This window comes from Dermochelys coriacea, chromosome 17 (assembly GCF_009764565.3).
Source record: "Dermochelys coriacea isolate rDerCor1 chromosome 17, rDerCor1.pri.v4, whole genome shotgun sequence".
Classification (NCBI taxonomy): Eukaryota; Metazoa; Chordata; order Testudines; family Dermochelyidae; genus Dermochelys; species Dermochelys coriacea.
Genome location: NC_050084.1, coordinates 1,593,754 through 1,617,066, shown reverse-complemented (window position 1 = coordinate 1,617,066; position 23,313 = coordinate 1,593,754). Strand labels below are relative to the sequence as shown.

Below are 23,313 nucleotides of genomic sequence, written 5' to 3'. Positions count from 1 at the left end.
ATCCCTAGCTGGTCAGTGTCCCTTCTCAGCTCCAACCAAGTAAAGAACTGATCCTCTGAGACCTCCTGGGAGCTGGAGCCTCTCCATCCCCATTCCCTCCCATTGGTAGGCCCCAGAGAGATGATCGCAGCAGCACAACTTGCCTTCTCATTTTGACACTGCCCACATCAGTGTAAAGGTTCAGAAGGGGCCTGATGCAGATGGCCTGGGCCATGATCTCGTTCAGCTGGGGCCGTTTGGAAGGGTCCAGGTTGAGCATGCTCAGGATGAGTTGGCGCAGGTCTGGGCTGTATCGGTCTGAGATGGGAGCAAACGTCCCACTCATGATCTTTAGCACCAAGGCGGGCAGGTTCTGGAGAGTATGGAAGGAACATAGACACACATGATTAGCAGAACCCTGGCTGCTGCATGGGCAGAGACGCAGGAAACATCAGGAGCAATGCAAGGTGCTGCCTTCCCCAGAGCTGCACGCTCTGTGGGAATGCAGCAGGCACAGCCCAACGCGGACGTATTTCTGGAATTCACGTCTCAGCTTTAAGAAAACCCCAGACCCCAGCCTTACTGCAGCTTCAAAGGCTCTCTTGAGACTGGCAAGTTCGTAGAGCACACAGCCCAGCGCCCAGATATCGCTCTTCTGGTTGTAGGGTTTCCCTTCGCACAGCTCTGGGGAGATGTAGCACGGAGTCCCCACAACCTGAGAGAAAGAGACACAGATGCATGATGGCACTCTGAGTCCAGAACCACGGCAAGGAGAGGTAAAAATCAACACCGGTTACAAAAATGACTTGACTACAACACAACGGAGCCAGAGTTCTAGGCGAACTGGGAGGGGCGTTAGTTTCCCTGCTATAGATTACTGGCCGATGATCTTCCCAGGATAAAATTGCTAGAGGATTTACCGTTTCTGACACTACTAGAGCATGGCTCCCTCTCCCATTCAGCACTTAACTCCAATGTGGACTTCTAGCCAACTGCGGCGCTCAGATCGCTTAGTGATGCCAACCAGATCAGGTTAGATGGGGACAGATACTGAGGTATCAGGCAGCGAAAAGATTAAAAAGAAAAGACAGGACATCCAGCCAACCAGCAAGATTCAGTAACTGAAAAAGTCACCCCCCAAGCACATGTGTCATATCAGCCCGGTCTCAGAAGAGGCACTCTGGTGCTAACCTCTCACACAGCCGCACTTTTTACCATCTCTGGTTGGCTAGGAGGCTCCATCCCAGCCTGGTGGACTGTGACCTAACCTTGGTTATTCAAGTCTCTGTCACATCCCATCTGGACTACAGCAATGCAATGCACCTGGGCACAAAGGCAACAGGCCTTAGGAAACTCCAGCCACCGCATGCCACAGTGAGTCTCCTCAGCACCACGGGTCATCATGAGCCCGGCAGGCCTGTCCACCACCCTCTATGCTGGCTTCCTGTAGCCTAAGAGTCAAGCACAAGGACTCAGGCCTTATCTTCAAGGTGCTCAGTGGCTTGGGCCCACATATCTAGGAGCCTAAAGCTTCAGGATGAGGACTGTGGTTAACAATTCCACCCCTCTGGAACAGTGGGACTCTTTACCCGAAGGGCAAAGCTGGTCTGTGTAGGAGGAAGAACTTCCACAAGGCCAGTACCAGACTGTGGAACAAACCTCCCCAGGAACTATGGATCATCCCAACACGCCCCATCCCCTCCCATTGCAAGTGCCAGGCACCTACCTCCAACCAGCCTTCTCCAGCACAAACACACAGCCGCAGAGATATTTTTAAATAAAAAACAACCTTCAACAACAAAGCCCTACCAAAATGAACTAATCCACACCACACACAATACTCCCCTGGGGATGAGGAGGAGAGCAAGAAAAAGCCACGTGTGACAGTTATTTCATGCACTATTGGAAGGCATTCAGACACTATGGTAATGAGAGAGATAGGAACTGACAGAATAATTTCTATGACTGCAGCAAGAGAGGCTGTCAAGGGAGATTAAGGGTATGTCTACACTGCACAAGAAGATCTGTTCTTATCTTGGGTTAAAGTAACAGTGAAGACGCACCCACACAGCTTTTAACTCGAATTAACAATTCGAGTTAAAGCCCATAGGGCATCCTGGGGTTGAACTCCAGCTACCAGCCTGTGTTAAAAGCTGAATTGCTATGTCTTCAGTGCTACCCTGCTACTCTAACATCAGTGAGCTAACCAGAGTGAGACACCCACAGAGTGGAAAGATTAGCAGTAATACCGATTATTTACGGACTTGTCAAAATCTAAATCACAATCACTGATGCAACCTAATCTCAGGCCCACTCTCCCCACAAGAAGACACAGAAACAGAACAGCTGGGATGGGAAGAACTTCCCCCGTACTTTAGAAATTTGGGAACTCTCAGCAGATACATACCGTGTAGGCTTTGCTCTTGCTGCTCAAGATTTTGGAGATGCCAAAGTCTCCAATCTTGACGATCATGCGGTGCTTATCCAACAGAATGTTCTGAGTCTTTAAGTCCCGGTGCAGGATCTGTTTAGTGTGAACATGATGAAGGGCCAGTAGGATCTGCACAAAAAAGTGCAGGATGGTGTCTTCGTCCAACAGGGAGTTGCAACGTTTATGAATAAACTCTGCCAAGGTGCCACCTGGGATGGATGGCAAAGGGCAGAAGGGCCATCAGCAAAGGAAGTTTATCAGGGCTGACATAGTCTTAGCCAAAAGTAATGGAATTGAGTCACAGTATCTTAACTACACAATTGCTCCTGAATGAGCCAAGCATGTCCAAAGTCATACAATGTACCAATGGAACATACCACGCATTCTCTGAATGTTAAGAGAACAATAGCAGCACAGCACATAGGATGCAGAACCAGCAGCAGAGGGGTTAATATTAGCACCACACTGTCAATGGCAACGCTGCCTTCAGGGCTCAGTGGGAAACAGAAATGCTAAAACCATACATATCAGAGCACTATGAGGCAACAAATGTCAATGGGAGAACAAGATAAGCCTGTTCTGCATGAGAAATTCCCCTTGCTAAAGTACCCACCCTCTGTTTAAAGGGGCCCAGAATTCAGGTTTTGTATGAAGCAGTTTTACAAACCCTAAGGTAAACATTTTCTTGATTTAAAATGGTAAGGCAAATCTTGTGTTTGTTTGAATTGACACTTCTCCAGGCAGCTCTGCCGCTCCAACACTGCAGCCCAAAAGGGAAGCTGACAACAAACAGAAGGGAAACTGACAGAACCTCCCAGTGAAGAGCAGAAGGGAACACACAGATCAGTGATGAAAAAGAGATTTTTAAAATCCTTTCCATTGGGATAAGCGCTGGCAATGCTAATAATGCAAATGTATTTTAAAACGTTTTCCAATAATAGGATTTTCAATGTGGCCAGGTCCCTTTGAACAACATGCTTAAGTTATCCTGTGGACCTCCAAACCATGTCCACAAGAGCCTCACATGGGATATGACAGGTTTCAGAGTAGCAGCCGTGTTAGTCTTTATTCGCAAAAAGAAAAGGAGGACTTGTGGCGCCTTAGAGACTAACAAATTTATATGAGCATAAACTTTCGTGAGCTACAGCTCACTTCATCGGGTGCATGGGATACGCTTCAAGATAAGGAAATAGGAGGTGACAAAGGACAGGAGTGAGCACCTCTTCAGAGGAAAACAGCCTTGCCAAACAAAGGTCAGGCCTGTCTCAAGTACCAGGGACATTACCAGAGTCTCCTCACCTTCACAGAGCACTATGGATGCCTTGAAAACCAACCCATGGGATTGCTGATATTTAAGTCAGGCGCTCCCTAAAGAGGCTCACTCACCCGGATCCAGCTACACTGAGGAACCCAAGAAGCTCTGTCCCCAGCCCATGCCCCTCCTTGCCAGTGTCCCACCTGGTGCATACTCCATAGCAATCATAAGAGCCTTGTCTTCCAGGAAGTTCTCATAATATTCAGTGATGTTGGGATGATTCAGGAGCTTCAGCACCTGGCACTCGTTCTGTGCTGCCAGCCGCTCGTCCTTCGTCATCTGCTCCACAGGGATCTGCTTAATGATCACGAGCCTCTGGTCAGCCTTGCGCAGACACAGGTGCACTATTCTGTGATAGCACAAAGCACAGACAGTCGACATTAGAGGGACCAGCCATGCAAGAGATGGGATGGGAGGGAGCTAAACAAGGAAAGGGGTGACCAAGGCTAGAGCAGAATGATGTGAAGTGGAAAACAGCACCAGATGTTTGCCAAATGCACCTGTCCAAAAACGAAGAGATGCAAGCAACACAGGAGCCATTTCAGGGGGCCTGGTCCCCATTTCCACTCCTCCCCCAAACTACAAGAGGAAATAAGTGCCATGTTTAGAACACAGGACTCCAGGGCTCCTTCCCCAACCTTGACACTGTCCTCCTGTGTGCGCCTAGGCACCTTGCCTCAGTCTCCTCAGCAGTAAAATAGTGATTCCTCACCTCTCCAGAGGCAGGGACACTGAGGTAGCTGCAGAATGTTCCGAAGATGCTAACTGCGAACTGCTCCAGTTACCCACCCCCAGTCCTTTGGAGTAAGATGCTCAGCTCTAGAAGTCTGCCCCTAGGAGGCTTATCAGTGAGAAACACAGGCCTCCCCCCAGGCCTAGCACACCATAACCTGCTATCTGCCCCCAGCCTATCCCCCGTGCCCCGTTATCTGCCCCCCGTGCTCCGCTATCTGCCCCCTGCCTATCCCCCGTGCCCGTTATCTGCGCCCCGTGCTCCGCTATCTGCCCCCCAGACTATTCCCCGTGCCCGTTATCTGCCCCCGTGCTCCGCTATCTGCCCCCAGCCTATCCCCCGTGCCCATTACCTGCCCCCCGTGCTCCGCTATCTGCCCCCAGCCTATCCCCCGTGCCCGTTATCTGCGCCCCGTGCTCCGCTATCTGCCCCCCAGACTATCCCCCGTGCCCGTTATCTGCCCCCGTGCTCCGCTATCTGCCCCCAGCCTATTCCCCGTGCCCATTACCTGCCCCCCGTGCTCCACTATCTGCCCCCCAGCCTATCCCCGGTGCCCGTTATCTGCCCCCCGTGCTCCGCTATCTGCCCCCAGCCTATCCCCCGTACCCCGTTATCTGCCCCCGTGCTCCGCTATCTGCCCCCAGCCTATCCCCCGTGCCATTTATCAGCCCCTGTGCCCCGCTATCTGCCCCCAGCCTATCCCCCGTGCCCGTTATCTGCCCCCCATGCTCTGCTATCTGCCCCCAGCCTATCCCCCGTGCCCCGTTATCTGCCCCCCGTGCTCCGCTATCTGCCCCCAGCCTATCCCCCGTGCCCGTTATCTGCGCCCCGTGCTCCGCTATCTGCCCCCAAGACTATCCCCCGTGCCCGTTATCTGCCCCCGTGCTCCGCTATCTGCCCCCAGCCTATCCCCCGTGCCCATTACCTGCCCCCCGTACTCCGCTATCTGCCCCCATCCTATACCCCGTGCCCATTATAGGCCCCCATGCTCCGCTACCTGCCCCCAGCCTATCCCCCGTGCCCGTTATCTGCCCCCCGTGCTCTGCTATCTGCACCCCAGCCTATACCCCGTGCCCGTTATCTGCCCCCTGTGCTCCGCTATCTGCCCCCAGCCTATCCCCCGTGCCCGTTATCTGCGCCCCGTGCTCCGCTATCTGCCCCCCAGACTATCCCCCGTGCCCGTTATCTGCCCCCGTGCTCCGCTATCTGCCCCCAGCCTATTCCCCGTGCCCATTACCTGCCCCCCGTGCTCCGCTATCTGCCCCCAGCCTATCCCCCGTGCCCGTTATCTGCGCCCCGTGCTCCGATATCTGCCCCCCAGACTATCCCCCGTGCCCGTTATCTGCCCCCATGCTCCGCTATCTGCCCCCAGCCTATCCCCCGTGCCCCGTTATCTGCCCGCCGTGCTCCGCTATCTGCCCCCAGCCTATCCCCCATGCCCGTTATCTGCGCCCCGTGCTCCGTTATCTGCCCCCCAGACTATCCCCCGTGCCCGTTATCTGCCACCGTGCTCCGCTATCTGCCCCCAGCCTATCCCCCGTGCCCATTACCTGCCCCCCGTGCTCCGCTATCTGCCCCCAGCCTATCCCCCGTACCCGTTATCTGCCCCCCGTGCTCCGCTATCTGCACCCCAGCCTATACCCCGTGCCCGTTATCTGACCCCCGTACTCCGCTATCTGCCCCCAGCCTATCCCCCGTGCCCGTTATCTGCCCCCCGTGCTCCGATATCTGCCCCCCAGACTATCCCAGGTGCCCGTTATCTGCCCCCCGTGCTCCGCTATCTGCCCCCATCCTATCCCCCGTGCCCATTATCTGCCCCCGTGCTCCGCTATCTGACCCCAGCCTATCCCCCGTGCCCGTTATCTGCCCCCCCGTGCTCCGCTATTTGCCCCCAGCCTATCCCCCGTGCCCGTTATCTGCGCCCCGTGCTCCGCTATCTGCCCCCCAGATTATCCCCCGTACCCATTATCTGCCCCCATGCTCCGCTATCTGCCCCCAGCCTATCCCCCGTGCCCGTTATCTGCCCCCCGTGCTCCGCTATCTGCCCCCATCCTATCCCCCGTGCCCATTATCTGCCCCCATGCTCCGCTATCTGCCCCCAGCCTATCCCCCATGCCCATTATCTGCCCCCCCGTGCTCCGCTATCTGCCCCATCCTATCCCCCGTGCCCGTTATCTGCCCCCGTGTTCCGCTATCTGCCCCCAGCCTATCCCCCGTGCCCATTATCTGCCCCCGTGCTCCGCTATCTGCCCCCAGCCTATCCCCTGTGCCCGTTATCTGCCCCCCGTGCTCCACTATCTGCCCCCCAGCCTATCCCCGGTGCCCGTTATCTGCCCCCCGTGCTCCGCTATCTGCCCCCAGCCTATCCCCCGTACCCCGTTATCTGCCCCCGTGCTCCGCTATCTGCCCCCAGCCTATCCCCCGTGCCATTTATCAGCCCCTGTACCCCGCTATCTGCCCCCAGCCTATCCCCCGTGCCCGTTATCTGCCCCCCATGCTCTGCTATCTGCCCCCAGCCTATCCCCCGTGCCCCGTTATCTGCCCCCCGTGCTCCGCTATCTGCCCCCAGCCTATCCCCCGTGCCCGTTATCTGCGCCCCGTGCTCCGCTATCTGCCCCCAAGACTATCCCCCGTGCCCGTTATCTGCCCCCGTGCTCCGCTATCTGCCCCCAGCCTATCCCCCGTGCCCATTACCTGCCCCCCGTATTCCGCTATCTGCCCCCATCCTATACCCCGTGCCCATTATAGGCCCCCATGCTCCGCTACCTGCCCCCAGCCTATCCCCCGTGCCCGTTATCTGCCCCCCGTGCTCCGCTATCTGCACCCCAGCCTATACCCCGTGCCCGTTATCTGCCCCCTGTGCTCCGCTATCTGCCCCCAGCCTATCCCCCGTGCCCGTTATCTGCGCCCCGTGCTCCGCTATCTGCCCCCCAGACTATCCCCGGTGCCCGTTATCTGCCACCATGCTCCGCTATCTGCCCGCAGCCTATCCCCCGTGCCCGATATCTGCCCCCCGTGCTCCGCTATCTGCCCCATCCTATCCCCCGTGCCCATTATCTACCCCCATTCTCCACTATCTGCCCCCAGCCTATCCCCCGTGCCCGTTATCTGCCCCCATGCTCCGCTATCAGCCCCCCAGACTATCCCCCGTGCCCATTATCTGCCCCCGTGCTCCGCTATCTGCCCCCAGCCTATCCCCCGTGCCCGTTATCTGCCCCCCCGTGCTCCGCTATCTGCCCCATCCTATCCCCCGTACCCGTTATCTGCCCCCGTGCTCCACTATCTGCCCCCAGCCTATCCCCCGTGCCCATTATCTGCCCCCGTGCTCCGCTATCTGCCCCCAGCCTATCCCCTGTGCCCGTTATCTGCCCCCTGTGCTCCACCATCTGCCCCCCAGCCTATCCCCCGTGCCCGTTATCTGCCCCCCGTGCTCCGCTATCTGCCCCCAGCCTATCCCCCGTGCCAGTTATCAGCCCCTGTGCCCCGCTATCTGCCCCCAGCCTATCCCCCGTGCCCGTTATCTGCCCCCCCGTGCTCCGCTATCTGCCCCATCCTATCCCCCGTGCCCGTTATCTGCCCCCGTGTTCCGCTATCTGCCCCCAGCCTATCCCCCGTGCCCATTATCTGCCCCCGTGCTCCGCTATCTGCCCCCAGCCTATCCCCCGTGCCCGTTATCTGCCCCCATGCTCCGCTATCTGCCCCAGCCTATCCCCCGTGCCCCATTATCTGCCCCCCGTGCTCCGCTATCTGCCCCCAGCCTATCCCCCGTGCCCATTACCTGCCCCCCGTGCTCCGCTATCTGCCCCCAGCCTATCCCCCGTGCCCGTTATCTGCCCCCCGTGCTCCGCTATCTGCACCCCAGCCTATACCCCGTGCCCGTTATCTGACCCCCGTACTCCGCTATCTGCCCCCAGCCTATCCCCCGTGCCCGTTATCTGCCCCCCGTGCTCCGATATCTGCCCCCCAGACTATCCCAGGTGCCCGTTATCTGCCCCCCGTGCTCCGCTATCTGCCCCCATCCTATCCCCCGTGCCCATTATCTGCCCCCGTGCTCCGCTATCTGACCCCAGCCTATCCCCCATGCCCGTTATCTGCCCCCCCGTGCTCCGCTATTTGCCCCCAGCCTATCCCCCGTGCCCGTTATCTGCGCCCCGTGCTCCGCTATCTGCCCCCCAGATTATCCCCCGTACCCATTATCTGCCCCCATGCTCCGCTATCTGCCCCCAGCCTATCCCCCGTGCCCGTTATCTGCCCCCCGTGCTCCGCTATCTGCCCCCATCCTATCCCCCGTGCCCATTATCTGCCCCCATGCTCCGCTATCTGCCCCCAGCCTATCCCCCATGCCCATTATCTGCCCCCCCGTGCTCCGCTATCTGCCCCATCCTATCCCCCGTGCCCGTTATCTGCCCCCGTGTTCCGCTATCTGCCCCCAGCCTATCCCCCGTGCCCATTATCTGCCCCCGTGCTCCGCTATCTGCCCCCAGCCTATCCCCTGTGCCCGTTATCTGCCCCCCGTGCTCCACTATCTGCCCCCCAGCCTATCCCCGGTGCCCGTTATCTGCCCCCCGTGCTCCGCTATCTGCCCCCAGCCTATCCCCCGTACCCCGTTATCTGCCCCCGTGCTCCGCTATCTGCCCCCAGCCTATCCCCCGTGCCATTTATCAGCCCCTGTGCCCCGCTATCTGCCCCCAGCCTATCCCCCGTGCCCGTTATCTGCCCCCCATGCTCTGCTATCTGCCCCCAGCCTATCCCCCGTGCCCCGTTATCTGCCCCCCGTGCTCCGCTATCTGCCCCAGCCTATCCCCCGTACCCGTTATCTGCGCCCCGTGCTCCGCTATCTGCCCCCAAGACTATCCCCCGTGCCCGTTATCTGCCCCCGTGCTCCGCTATCTGCCCCCAGCCTATCCCCCGTGCCCATTACCTGCCCCCCGTATTCCGCTATCTGCCCCCATCCTATACCCCGTGCCCATTATAGGCCCCCATGCTCCGCTACCTGCCCCCAGCCTATCCCCCGTGCCCGTTATCTGCCCCCCGTGCTCCGCTATCTGCACCCCAGCCTATACCCCGTGCCCGTTATCTGCCCCCTGTGCTCCGCTATCTGCCCCCAGCCTATCCCCCGTGCCCGTTATCTGCGCCTCGTGCTCCGCTATCTGCCCCCCAGACTATCCCCGGTGCCCGTTATCTGCCACCATGCTCCGCTATCTGCCCGCAGCCTATCCCCCGTGCCCGATATCTGCCCCCCGTGCTCCGCTATCTGCCCCCATCCTATCCCCCGTGCCCATTATCTGCCCCCATGCTCCACTATCTGCCCCCAGCCTATCCCCCGTGCCCGTTATCTGCCCCCATGCTCCGCTATCAGCCCCCCAGACTATCCCCCGTGCCCATTATCTGCCCCCGTGCTCCGCTATCTGCCCCCAGCCTATCCCCCGTGCCCGTTATCTGCCCCCCCGTGCTCCGCTATCTGCCCCATCCTATCCCCCGTACCCGTTATCTGCCCCCGTGCTCCACTATCTGCCCCCAGCCTATCCCCCGTGCCCATTATCTGCCCCCGTGCTCCGCTATCTGCCCCCAGCCTATCCCCTGTGCCCGTTATCTGCCCCCCGTGCTCCACCATCTGCCCCCCAGCCTATCCCCCGTGCCCGTTATCTGCCCCCCGTGCTCCGCTATCTGCCCCAGCCTATCCCCCGTGCCAGTTATCAGCCCCTGTGCCCCGCTATCTGCCCCCAGCCTATCCCCCGTGCCCGTTATCTGCCCCCCCGTGCTCCGCTATCTGCCCCATCCTATCCCCCGTGCCCGTTATCTGCCCCCGTGCTCCGCTATCTGCCCCCAGCCTATCCCCCGTGCCCATTATCTGCCCCCGTGCTCCGCTATCTGCCCCCAGCCTATCCCCCGTGCCCGTTATCTGCCCCCATGCTCCGCTATCTGCCCCAGCCTATCCCCCGTGCCCCATTATCTGCCCCCCGTGCTCCGCTATCTGCCCCCATCCTATCCCCCGTGCCCGTTATCTGCCCCCGTGCCCCGCTATCTGCCCCCCAGCCTATCCCCCGTGCCCATTATCTGCCCCTGTGCTCCGCTATCTGCCCCCCAGCCTATCCCCCGTGCCCGTTATCTGCCCCCCCGTGCTCCGCTATCTGCCCCCCAGCCTATCCCCCCGTGCCCGTTATCTGCCCCCCTGTGCTCCGCTATCTGCCCCCCAGCCTATCCCCCGTGCCCGTTATCTGCCCCCCTGTGCTCCGCTATCTGCCCCCAGCCTATCCCCCGTGCCCCATTATCTGCCCCCCGTGCTCCGCTATCTGCCCCCAGCCTATCCCCTGTGCCCATTATCTGCCCCTGTGCCCCGCTATCTCCCCCAGCCTATCCCCCGTGCCCGTTATCTGCCCCCGTGCTCCGCTATCTGCCCCCAGCCTATCCCCCGTACCCATTATCTGCCCCCGTGCTCCGCTATCTGCCCCCCAGCCTATCCCCCGTGCCCATTATCTGCCCCTGTGCCCCGCTATCTGCCCCCCAGCCTATCCCCCGTGCCCGTTATCTGCCCCCCGTGCCCCGCTATCTGCCCCCCATCCTATCCCCCGTGCCCGTTATCTGCCCCCCCGTGCTCCGCTATCTGCCCCCCAGCCTATCCCCCGTGCCCGTTATCTGCCCCCCTGTGCTCCGCTATCTGCCCCCAGCCTATCCCCCGTGCCCCATTATCTGCCCCCCGTGCTCCGCTATCTGCCCCCATCCTATCCCCCGTGCCCGTTATCTGCCCCCCATGCTCTGCTATCTGCCCCCAGCCTATCCCCCGTGCCCCGTTATCTGCCCCCCGTGCTCCGCTATCTGCCCCCAGCCTATCCCCCGTGCCCGTTATCTGCGCCCCGTGCTCCGCTATCTGCCCCCAAGACTATCCCCCGTGCCCGTTATCTGCCCCCGTGCTCCGCTATCTGCCCCCAGCCTATCCCCCGTGCCCATTACCTGCCCCCCGTATTCCGCTATCTGCCCCCATCCTATACCCCGTGCCCATTATAGGCCCCCATGCTCCGCTACCTGCCCCCAGCCTATCCCCCGTGCCCGTTATCTGCCCCCCGTGCTCCGCTATCTGCACCCCAGCCTATACCCCGTGCCCGTTATCTGCCCCCTGTGCTCCGCTATCTGCCCCCAGCCTATCCCCCGTGCCCGTTATCTGCGCCCGTGCTCCGCTATCTGCCCCCCAGACTATCCCCAGTGCCCGTTATCTGCCACCATGCTCCGCTATCTGCCCGCTGCCTATCCCCCGTGCCCGATATCTGCCCCCCGTGCTCCGCTATCTGCCCCCATCCTATCCCCCGTGCCCATTATCTGCCCCCATGCTCCACTATCTGCCCCCAGCCTATCCCCCGTGCCCGTTATCTGCCCCCATGCTCCGCTATCAGCCCCCCAGACTATCCCCCGTGCCCATTATCTGCCCCCGTGCTCCGCTATCTGCCCCCAGCCTATCCCCCGTGCCCGTTATCTGCCCCCCCGTGCTCCGCTATCTGCCCCATCCTATCCCCCGTACCCGTTATCTGCCCCCGTGCTCCACTATCTGCCCCCAGCCTATCCCCCGTGCCCATTATCTGCCCCCGTGCTCCGCTATCTGCCCCCAGCCTATCCCCTGTGCCCGTTATCTGCCCCCCGTGCTCCACCATCTGCCCCCCAGCCTATCCCCCGTGCCCGTTATCTGCCCCCCGTGCTCCGCTATCTGCCCCCAGCCTATCCCCCGTGCCAGTTATCAGCCCCTGTGCCCCGCTATCTGCCCCCAGCCTATCCCCCGTGCCCGTTATCTGCCCCCCCGTGCTCCGCTATCTGCCCCATCCTATCCCCCGTGCCCGTTATCTGCCCCCGTGTTCCGCTATCTGCCCCCAGCCTATCCCCCGTGCCCATTATCTGCCCCCGTGCTCCGCTATCTGCCCCCAGCCTATCCCCCGTGCCCGTTATCTGCCCCATGCTCCGCTATCTGCCCCAGCCTATCCCCCGTGGCCCCTTATCTGCCCCCCGTGCTCCGCTATCTGCCCCCATCCTATCCCCCGTGCCCGTTATCTGCCCCCGTGCCCCGCTATCTGCCCCCCAGCCTATCCCCCGTGCCCCATTATCTGCCCCTGTGCTCCGCTATCTGCCCCCCAGCCTATCCCCCGTGCCCGTTATCTGCCCCCCCGTGCTCCGCTATCTGCCCCCAGCCTATCCCCCGTGCCCGTTATCTGCCCCCCTGTGCTCCGCTATCTGCCCCCCAGCCTATCCCCCGTGCCCGTTATCTGCCCCCCTGTGCTCCGCTATCTGCCCCCAGCCTATCCCCGTGCCCCATTATCTGCCCCCCGTGCTCCGCTATCTGCCCCAGCCTATCCCCTGTGCCCATTATCTGCCCCTGTGCCCCGCTATCTCCCCCCAGCCTAGCCCCCGTGCCCGTTATCTGCCCCCGTGCTCCGCTATCTGCCCCCAGCCTATCCCCCGTACCCATTATCTGCCCCCGTGCTCCGCTATCTGCCCCCCAGCCTATCCCCCGTGCCCATTATCTGCCCCTGTGCCCCGCTATCTGCCCCCCAGCCTATCCCCCGGCCCGTTATCTGCCCCCGTGCCCCGCTATCTGCCCCCCATCCTAGCCCCCGTGCCCGTTATCTGCCCCCCCCCGTGCTCCGCTATCTGCCCCCATCCTATCCCCCCGTGCCCGTTATCTGCCCCCCTGTGCTCCGCTATCTGCCCCCAGCCTATCCCCCGTGCCCCATTATCTGCCCCCCGTGCTCCGCTATCTGCCCCCATCCTATCCCCCGTGCCCGTTATCTGTGCCCCGTGCTCCGCTATCTGCCCCCCAGCCTATCCCCCCGTGCCCATTATCTGCCCCTGTGCCCCGCTATCTCCCCCCAGCCTATCCCCCGTGCCCGTTATCTGCCCCCGTGCTCCGCTATCTGCCCCAGCCTATCCCCCGTACCCATTATCTGCCCCCGTGCTCCGCTATCTGCCCCCCAGCCTATCCCCCGTGCCCATTATCTGCCCCTGTGCCCCGCTATCTGCCCCCAGCCTATCCCCCGTACCCCGTTATCTGCCCCCGTGCTCCGCTATCTGCCCCCAGCCTATCGCCCGTGCCCCATTATCTGCCCCCCGTGCTCTGCTATCTGCCCCCCAGCCTATCCCCCCGTGCCCCATTATCTGCCCCCATGCTCCGCTATCTGCCCCCAGCCTATCCCCCGTGCCCCATTATCTGCCCCCCGTGCTCCGCTATCTGCCCCCATCCTATCCCCCCTGCCCGTTATCTGCCCCCTGTGCCCCGCTATCTGCCCCCCAGCCTATCCCCCGTGCCCGTTATCTGCCCCCCTGTGCTCCGCTATCTGCCCCCCAGCCTATCCCCCGTACCCCGTTATCTGCCCCCCGTGCTCCGCTATCTGCCCCCAGCCTATCCCCCGTACCCCCTTATCTGCCCCCCGTGCTCCGCTATCTGCCCCCCAGCCTATCCCCCGTGCCCGTTATCTGCCCCCCGTGCTCCGCTATCTGCCCCCAGCCTATCCCCCGTGCCCCATTATCTGCCCCCGTGCTCCGCTATCTGCCCCCATCCTATCCCCCGTGCCCGTTATCTGCCCCCCTGTGCTCCGCTATCTGCCCCCCAGCCTATCCCCCGTGCCCATTATCTGCCCCTGTGCTCCGCTCTCTGCCCCCCCAGCCTATCCCCCGTGCTCCGCTATCTGCCCCCCAGCCTATCCCCCGTGCCCGTTATCTGCCCCCCTGTGCTCCGCTATCTGCCCCCAGCCTATCCCCCGTGCCCGTATTCTGCCCCCCAGTGCTCCGCTATCTGCCCCCCAGCCTATCCCCCGTGCCCGTTATCTGCCCCCCTGTGCTCCGCTATCTGCCCCCAGCCTATCCCCCGTGCCCCATTATCTGCCCCCCGTGCTCCGTTATCTGCCCCCAGCCTATCCCCTGTGCCCATTATCTGCCCCTGTGCCCCGCTATCTCCCCCCAGCCTATCCCCCGTGCCCGTTATCTGCCCCGTGCTCCGCTATCTGCCCCCCAGCCTATCCCCCGTGCCCATTATCTGCCCCTGTGCCCCGCTATCTGCCCCCCAGCCTATCCCCCATTCCCGTTATCTGCCCCCGTGCCCCGCTATCTGCCCCCCATCCTATCCCCCGTGCCCGTTATCTGCCCCCCCGTGCTCCGCTATCTCCCCCCAGCCTATCCCCCGTGCCCCATTATCTGCCCCCCTGTGCTCCGCTATCTGCCCCCCAGCCTATCCCCCGTGCCCATTATCTGCCCCCCCCCCGTGCTCCGCCATCTGCCCCCAGCCTATCCCCCGTGCCCGTTATCTGCGCCCCGTGCTCCGCTATCTGCCCCCAGCCTATCCCCCGTGCCCGTTATCTGCCCCCCATGCTCCGCTATCTGCCCCCCAGCCTATCCCCCGTGCCCGTTATCTGCCCCCCATGCTCCGCTATCTGCCCCCCAGCCTATCCCCATGCCCGTTATCTGCCCCCCATGCTCCGCTATCTGCCCCCCAGCCTATCCCCCGTGCCCGTTATCTGCGCCCCGTGCTCCGCTATCTGCCCCCATCCTATCCCCCGTGCCCGTTATCTGCGCCCCGTGCTCCGCTATCTGCCCCCAGCCTATCCCCCGTGCCCATTATCTGCCCCCCTGTGCTCCGCTATCTGCCCCCATCCTATCCCCCGTGCCCGTTATCTGAGCCCCATGCTCCGCTATCTGCCCCCCAGCCTATCCCCCGTGCCCGTTATCTGCCCCCCGTGCTCCGCTATCTGCCCCCCAGCCTATCCCCCGTGCCCGTTATCTGCCCCCCATGCTCCGCTATCTGCCCCCCAGCCTATCCCCCGTGCCCCGTTATCTGCCCCCCGTGCTCCGCTATCTGCCCCCAGCCTATCCCCCGTGCCCGTTATCTGCGCCCCGTGCTCCGCTATCTGCCCCCAAGACTATACCCCGTGCCCGTTATCTGCCCCCGTGCTCCGCTATCTGCCCCCAGCCTATCCCCCGTGCCCATTACCTGCCCCCCGTATTCCGCTATCTGCCCCCATCCTATACCCCGTGCCCATTATAGGCCCCCATGCTCCGCTACCTGCCCCCAGCCTATCCCCCGTGCCCGTTATCTGCCCCCCGTGCTCCGCTATCTGCACCCCAGCCTATACCCCGTGCCCGTTATCTGCCCCCTGTGCTCCGCTATCTGCCCCCAGCCTATCCCCCGTGCCCGTTATCTGCGCCCCGTGCTCCGCTATCTGCCCCCCAGACTATCCCCGGTGCCCGTTATCTGCCACCATGCTCCGCTATCTGCCCGCAGCCTATCCCCCGTGCCCGATATCTGCCCCCCGTGCTCCGCTATCTGCCCCCATCCTATCCCCCGTGCCCATTATCTGCCCCCATGCTCCACTATCTGCCCCCAGCCTATCCCCCGTGCCCGTTATCTGCCCCCATGCTCCGCTATCAGCCCCCAGACTATCCCCCGTGCCCATTATCTGCCCCCGTGCTCCGCTATCTGCCCCCAGCCTATCCCCCGTGCCCGTTATCTGCCCCCCCCGTGCTCCGCTATCTGCCCCATCCTATCCCCCGTACCCGTTATCTGCCCCCGTGCTCCACTATCTGCCCCCAGCCTATCCCCGTGCCCATTATCTGCCCCCGTGCTCCGCTATCTGCCCCCAGCCTATCCCCTGTGCCCGTTATCTGCCCCCCGTGCTCCACCATCTGCCCCCCAGCCTATCCCCCGTGCCCGTTATCTGCCCCCCGTGCTCCGCTATCTGCCCCCAGCCTATCCCCCGTGCCAGTTATCAGCCCCTGTGCCCCGCTATCTGCCCCCAGCCTATCCCCCGTGCCCGTTATCTGCCCCCCCGTGCTCCGCTATCTGCCCCATCCTATCCCCCGTGCCCGTTATCTGCCCCCGTGTTCCGCTATCTGCCCCCAGCCTATCCCCCGTGCCCATTATCTGCCCCCGTGCTCCGCTATCTGCCCCCAGCCTATCCCCCGTGCCCGTTATCTGCCCCCATGCTCCGCTATCTGCCCCAGCCTATCCCCCGTGCCCCATTATCTGCCCCCCGTGCTCCGCTATCTGCCCCCATCCTATCCCCCGTGCCCGTTATCTGCCCCCGTGCCCCGCTATCTGCCCCCAGCCTATCCCCCGTGCCCATTATCTGCCCCTGTGCTCCGCTATCTGCCCCCCAGCCTATCCCCCGTGCCCGTTATCTGCCCCCCCGTGCTCCGCTATCTGCCCCCCAGCCTATCCCCCGTGCCCGTTATCTGCCCCCCTGTGCTCCGCTATCTGCCCCCCAGCCTATCCCCCGTGCCCGTTATCTGCCCCCCTGTGCTCCGCTATCTGCCCCCAGCCTATCCCCCGTGCCCCATTATCTGCCCCCGTGCTCCGCTATCTGCCCCCAGCCTATCCCCTGTGCCCATTATCTGCCCCTGTGCCCCGCTATCTCCCCCCAGCCTATCCCCCGTGCCCGTTATCTGCCCCCGTGCTCCGCTATCTGCCCCCAGCCTATCCCCCGTACCCATTATCTGCCCCCGTGCTCCGCTATCTGCCCCCCAGCCTATCCCCCGTGCCCATTATCTGCCCCTGTGCCCCGCTATCTCCCCCCAGCCTATTCCCGTGCCCGTTATCTGCCCCCGTGCTCCGCTATCTGCCCCCATCCTATCGCCCGTGCCCCATTATCTGCCCCCCGTGCTCTGCTATCTGCCCCCCAGCCTATCCCCCGTGCCCCATTATCTGCCCCCATGCTCCGCTATCTGCCCCCAGCCTATCCCCCGTGCCCCATTATCTGCCCCCCGTGCTCCGCTATCTGCCCCCATCCTATCCCCCGTGCCCGTTATCTGCCCCCTGTGCCCCGCTATCTGCCCCCCAGCCTATCCCCCTGTGCTCCGCTATCTGCCCCCCAGCCTATCCCCCGTACCCCGTTATCTGCCCCCGTGCTCCGCTATCTGCCCCCAGCCTATCCCCCGTACCCCCTTATCTGCCCCCCGTGCTCCGCTATCTGCCCCCCAGCCTATCCCCCGTGCCCGTTATCTGCCCCCCGTGCTCCGCTATCTGCCCCCAGCCTATCCCCCGTGCCCCATTATCTGCCCCCCGTGCTCCGCTATCTGCCCCCATCCTATCCCCCGTGCCCGTTATCTGCCCCCGTGTCCCGCTATCTGCCCCCAGCCTATCCCCCGTGCCCATTATCTGCCCCTGTGCTCCGCTCTCTGCCCCCAGCCTATCCCCCGTGCTCCGCTATCTGCCCCCCAGCCTATCCCCCGTGCCCGTTATCTGCCCCCCTGTGCTCCGCTATCTGCCCCCCAGCCTATCCCCCGTGCTCGTTATCTGCCCCCCCGTGCTCCGCTATCTGCCCCCCAGCCTATCCCCCGTGCCCGTTATCTGCCCCCCTGTGCTCCGCTATCTGCCCCCAGCCTATCCCCCGTGCCCCATTATCTGCCCCCCCGTGCTCCGTTATCTGCCCCCAGCCTATCCCGTGCCCATTATCTGCCCCTGTGCCCCGCTATCTCCCCCCAGCCTATCCCCCGTGCCCGTTATCTGCCCCCGTGCTCCGCTATCTGCCCCCCAGCCTATCCCCCGTGCCCATTATCTGCCCCTGTGCCCCGCTATCTGCCCCCCAGCCTATCCCCCGTTCCCGTTATCTGCCCCCGTGCCCCGCTATCTGCCCCCCATCCTATCCCCCGTGCCCGTTATCTGCCCCCCCGTGCTCCGCTATCTGCCCCCCAGCCTATCCCCCGTGCCCATTATCTGACCCCCTGTGCTCCGCTATCTGCCCCCAGCCTATCCCCCGTGCCCATTATCTGCCCCCCCGTGCTCCGCCATCTGCCCCCAGCCTATCCCCCGTGCCCGTTATCTGCGCCCCGTGCTCCGCTATCTGCCCCCAGCCTATCCCCCGTGCCCGTTATCTGCCCCCCATGCTCCGCTATCTGCCCCCCAGCCTATCCCCCGTGCCCGTTATCTGCCCCCCATGCTCCGCTATCTGCCCCCCAGCCTATCCCCCCGTGCCCGTTATCTGCCCCCCATGCTCCGCTATCTGCCCCCCAGCCTATCCCCCGTGCCCGTTATCTGCGCCCCGTGCTCCGCTATCTGCCCCCATCCTATCCCCCGTGCCCGTTATCTGCGCCCCATGCTCCGCTATCTGCCCCCAGCCTATCCCCCGTGCCCATTATCTGCCCCCCTGTGCTCCGCTATCTGCCCCCATCCTATCCCCCGTGCCCGTTATCTGCGCCCCATGCTCCGCTATCTGCCCCCCAGCCTATCCCCCGTGCCCGTTATCTGCCCCCCGTGCTCCGCTATCTGCCCCCCAGCCTATCCCCCGTGCCCGTTATCTGCCCCCCATGCTCCGCTATCTGCCCCCCAGCCTATCCCCCGTGCCCGTTATCTGCGCCCCGTGCTCCGCTATCTGCCCCCAGCCTATCCCCCGTGCCCATTATCTGCCCCCCTGTGCTCCGCTATCTGCCCCCAGCCTATCCCCCGTGCCCCATTATCTGCCCCCCGTGCTCCGCTATCTGCCCCCATCCTATCCCCCGTGCCCGTTATCTGCCCCCGTGTCCCGCTATCTGCCCCCCAGCCTATCCCCCGTGCCCATTATCTGCCCCTGTGCTCCGCTCTCTGCCCCCCCAGCCTATCCCCCGTGCTCCGCTATCTGCCCCCCAGCCTATCCCCCGTGCCCGTTATCTGCCCCCCTGTGCTCCGCTATCTGCCCCCCAGCCTATCCCCCGTGCCCGTTATCTGCCCCCCCGTGCTCCGCTATCTGCCCCCCAGCCTATCCCCCGTGCCCGTTATCTGCCCCCCTGTGCTCCGCTATCTGCCCCCAGCCTATCCCCCGTGCCCCATTATCTGCCCCCCGTGCTCCGTTATCTGCCCCCAGCCTATCCCCTGTGCCCATTATCTGCCCCTGTGCCCCGCTATCTCCCCCCAGCCTATCCCCCGTGCCCGTTATCTGCCCCCGTGCTCCGCTATCTGCCCCCCAGCCTATCCCCCGTGCCCATTATCTGCCCCCCGTGCCCCGCTATCTGCCCCCCAGCCTATCCCCCGTTCCCGTTATCTGCCCCCGTGCCCCGCTATCTGCCCCCCATCCTATCCCCCGTGCCCGTTATCTGCCCCCCCGTGCTCCGCTATCTGCCCCCCAGCCTATCCCCCGTGCCCATTATCTGCCCCCCTGTGCTCCGCTATCTGCCCCCAGCCTATCCCCCGTGCCCATTATCTGCCCCCCCGTGCTCCGCCATCTGCCCCCAAGCCTATCCCCCGTGCCCGTTATCTGCGCCCCGTGCTCCGCTATCTGCCCACAGCCTATCCCCCGTGCCCGTTATCTGCCCCCCATGCTCCGCTATCTGCCCCCCAGCCTATCCCCCGTGCCCGTTATCTGCCCCCCATGCTCCGCTATCTGCCCCCCAGCCTATCCCCCGTGCCCGTTATCTGCCCCCCATGCTCCGCTATCTGCCCCCCAGCCTATCCCCCGTGCCCGTTATCTGCGCCCCGTGCTCCGCTATCTGCCCCCATCCTATCCCCCGTGCCCATTATCTGCCCCCCCATGCTCCGCTATCTGCCCCCATCCTATCCCCCGTGCCCGTTATCTGCGCCCCATGCTCCGCTATCTGCCCCCAGCCTATCCCCCGTGCCCGTTATCTGCCCCCCGTGCTCCGCTATCTGCCCCCAGCCTATCCCCCGTGCCCATTATCTGCCCCCCTGTGCTCCGCTATCTGCCCCCATCCTATCCCCGTGCCCGTTATCTGCCCCCCCGTGCTCCGCTATCTGCCCCCCAGCCTATCCCCTGTGCTCCGCTATCTGCCCCCATCCTATCCCCCGTGCCCGTTATCTGCCCCCCGTGCTCCGCTATCTGCCCCCAGCCTATCCCCCGTGCCCGTTATCTGCCCCCCGTGCTCCGCTATCTGCCCCCCAGCCTATCCCCCGTGCCCGTTATCTGCCCCCCATGCTCCGCTATCTGCCCCCCAGCCTATCCCCCGTGCCCGTTATCTGCGCCCCGTGCTCCGCTATCTGCCCCCAGCCTATCCCCCGTGCCCATTATCTGCCCCCCTGTGCTCCGCTATCTGCCCCCAGCCTATCCCCCGTGCCCCATTATCTGCCCCCCGTGCTCCGCTATCTGCCCCCATCCTATCCCCCGTGCCCGTTATCTGCCCCCGTGTCCCGCTATCTGCCCCCCAGCCTATCCCCCGTGCCCATTATCTGCCCCTGTGCTCCGCTCTCTGCCCCCCAGCCTATCCCCCGTGCTCCGCTATCTGCCCCCCAGCCTATCCCCCGTGCCCGTTATCTGCCCCCCTGTGCTCCGCTATCTGCCCCCCAGCCTATCCCCCGTGCCCGTTATCTGCCCCCCCCGTGCTCCGCTATCTGCCCCCCAGCCTATCCCCCGTGCCCGTTATCTGCCCCCCTGTGCTCCGCTATCTGCCCCCAGCCTATCCCCCGTGCCCCATTATCTGCCCCCCGTGCTCCGTTATCTGCCCCCAGCCTATCCCCTGTGCCCATTATCTGCCCCTGTGCCCCGCTATCTCCCCCCAGCCTATCCCCCGTGCCCGTTATCTGCCCCGGTGCTCCGCTATCTGCCCCCCAGCCTATCCCCCGTGCCATTATCTGCCCCTGTGCCCCGCTATCTGCCCCCCAGCCTATCCCCCGTTCCCGTTATCTGCCCCCGTGCCCCGCTATCTGCCCCCCATCCTATCCCCCGTGCCCGTTATCTGCCCCCCCGTGCTCCGCTATCTGCCCCCCAGCCTATCCCCCGTGCCCATTATCTGCCCCCCCGTGCTCCGCTATCTGCCCCCAGCCTATCCCCCGTGCCCGTTATCTGCCCCCCATGCTCCGCTATCTGCCCCCCAGCCTATCCCCCGTGCCCGTTATCTGCCCCCCATGCTCCGCTATCTGCCCCCCAGCCTATCCCCCGTGCCCGTTATCTGCCCCCCATGCTCCGCTATCTGCCCCCAGCCTATCCCCCGTGCCCGTTATCTGCGCCCCATGCTCCGCTATCTGCCCCCCAGCCTATCCCCCGTGCCCGTTATCTGCCCCCCGTGCTCCGCTATCTGCCCCCCAGCCTATCCCCCGTTGCCCATTATCTGCCCCCCTGTGCTCCGCTATCTGCCCCCAGCCTATCCCCCGTGCCCGTTATCTGCCCCCGTGCTCCGCTATCTGCCCCCCAGCCTATCCCCCGTGCCCATTATCTGCCCCTGTGCCCCGCTATCTGCCCCCCAGCCTATCCCCCGTTCCCGTTATCTGCCCCGTGCCCCGCTATCTGCCCCCCATCCTATCCCCCGTGCCCGTTATCTGCCCCCCCGTGCTCCGCTATCTGCCCCCAGCCTATCCCCCGTGCCCCATTATCTGCCCCCCCGTGCTCCGCTATCTGCCACCAGCCTATCCCGTAGCCCGTTATCTGCACCCCATGCTCCGCTATCTGCCCCCAGCCATCCCCGTGCCCGTTATCTGCCCCCCATGCTCCGCTATCTGCCCCCCAGCCTATCCCCCGTGCCCGTTATCTGCCCCCCATGCTCCGCTATCTGCCCCCCAGCCTATCCCCCGTGCCCGTTATCTGCCCCCCATGCTCCGCTATCTGCCCCCCAGCCTATCCCCCGTGCCCGTTATCTGCGCCCCATGCTCCGCTATCTGCCCCCCAGCCTATCCCCCGTGCCCGTTATCTGCCCCCCGTGCTCCGCTATCTGCCCCCCAGCCTATCCCCCGTGCCCATTATCTGCCCCCCTGTGCTCCGCTATCTGCCCCCAGCCTATCCCCCGTGCCCGTTATCTGCCCCCGTGCTCCGCTATCTGCCCCCCAGCCTATCCCCCGTGCCCATTATCTGCCCCTGTGCCCCGCTATCTGCCCCCCAGCCTATCCCCCGTTCCCGTTATCTGCCCCCGTGCCCCGTTATCTGCCCCCCATCCTATCCCCCGTGCCCGTTATCTGCCCCCCCGTGCTCCGCTATCTGCCCCCAGCCTATCCCCCGTGCCCATTATCTGCCCCCCCGTGCTCCGCTATCTGCCCCCCAGCCTATCCCCCGTGCCCGTTATCTGCCCCCCATGCTCCGCTATCTGCCCCCAGCCTATCCCCCGTGCCCGTTATCTGCCCCCCATGCTCCGCTATCTGCCCCCCAGCCTATCCCCCGTGCCCGTTATCTGCCCCCCATGCTCCGCTATCTGCCCCCCAGCCTATCCCCCGTGCCCGTTATCTGCGCCCCATGCTCCGCTATCTGCCCCCCAGCCTATCCCCCGTGCCCGTTATCTGCCCCCCGTGCTCCGCTATCTGCCCCCCAGCCTATCCCCCGTGCCCATTATCTGCCCCCCTGTGCTCCGCTATCTGCCCCCATCCTATCCCCCGTGCCCGTTATCTGCCCCCCCGTGCTCCGCTATCTGCCCCCAGCCTATCCCCCGTGCCCGTTATCTGCCCCACGGGCGCCCTCCTTCTCCCGGTCGCTGATTGGCTGCGCCGGGCGGGGGGGTCTCTGCCGATCGCCCTGTACCGCGGCTCAGCCCGGGATGTCCCGGCCCCAGATGCCACGTGGCATCGCTGCTGCCCCCGAGCTCGCGGGACGGGGCGGTGCCGGGTCCCGGCGGGGGGGTCTCACCCGAAAGCTCCTCTCCCCACCACCCGGATCCGCTCGTACTTCTCCATCCTCCCGGCCCCGGCCCGGCTCCATGGAGACACTTCCGGGCTCCGCTACGGCGGCCGCGGAGGAACATCCCGGCGCGTTCCCCGCACTCGGGTCCCCTCGCCCAGGGTCGCTGCACGGGGCGGGGGGCAGCGGCAGAGCCAGGGCTGCTCTCAACAGCGGGGTGGGGAGCCCAGGCGCCGCCCCGAGGGTGCTAATGGCCCAGGCTACTAGAGATACCCCTGGAAGGCGCCCTACGTCCCCCAGTACCCAGGGAGGGCACCCCACGGCTCCCAGCACCACAGGAAGGCGCCCCATGGCCCCCAGTACT

The 23,313-nt window shown here is 63.7% G+C and overlaps 1 protein-coding gene across 4 annotated transcripts in view; it reads right to left on the bottom strand.

The window, feature by feature from the left end:
- NEK8 (NIMA related kinase 8) overlaps positions 1 to 23,079 on the bottom strand; it is a 32,759-nt gene extending 9,680 nt beyond the window's left edge. For 2 of the 4 annotated variants that reach the window (XM_038375617.2, XM_043499197.1), the window contains exons 1-5: positions 22,959 to 23,061; positions 3,869 to 4,074; positions 2,387 to 2,619; positions 563 to 694; positions 144 to 352 (exon numbers count right to left, since the gene is read on the bottom strand). In XM_038375617.2, the coding sequence (XP_038231545.1) occupies positions 144 to 352; positions 563 to 694; positions 2,387 to 2,619; positions 3,869 to 4,074; positions 22,959 to 23,005 (827 nt within the window). In that variant the 5' untranslated portion in view covers positions 23,006 to 23,061. Of the gene's footprint in view, positions 1 to 143; positions 353 to 562; positions 695 to 2,386; positions 2,620 to 3,868; positions 4,075 to 22,958 lie in introns of all 4 variants that reach the window. The other 2 variants (XM_043499195.1, XM_043499196.1) reach the window with 2 other exon arrangements.
- Between the last annotated feature and the right edge of the window lie 234 nt (positions 23,080 to 23,313).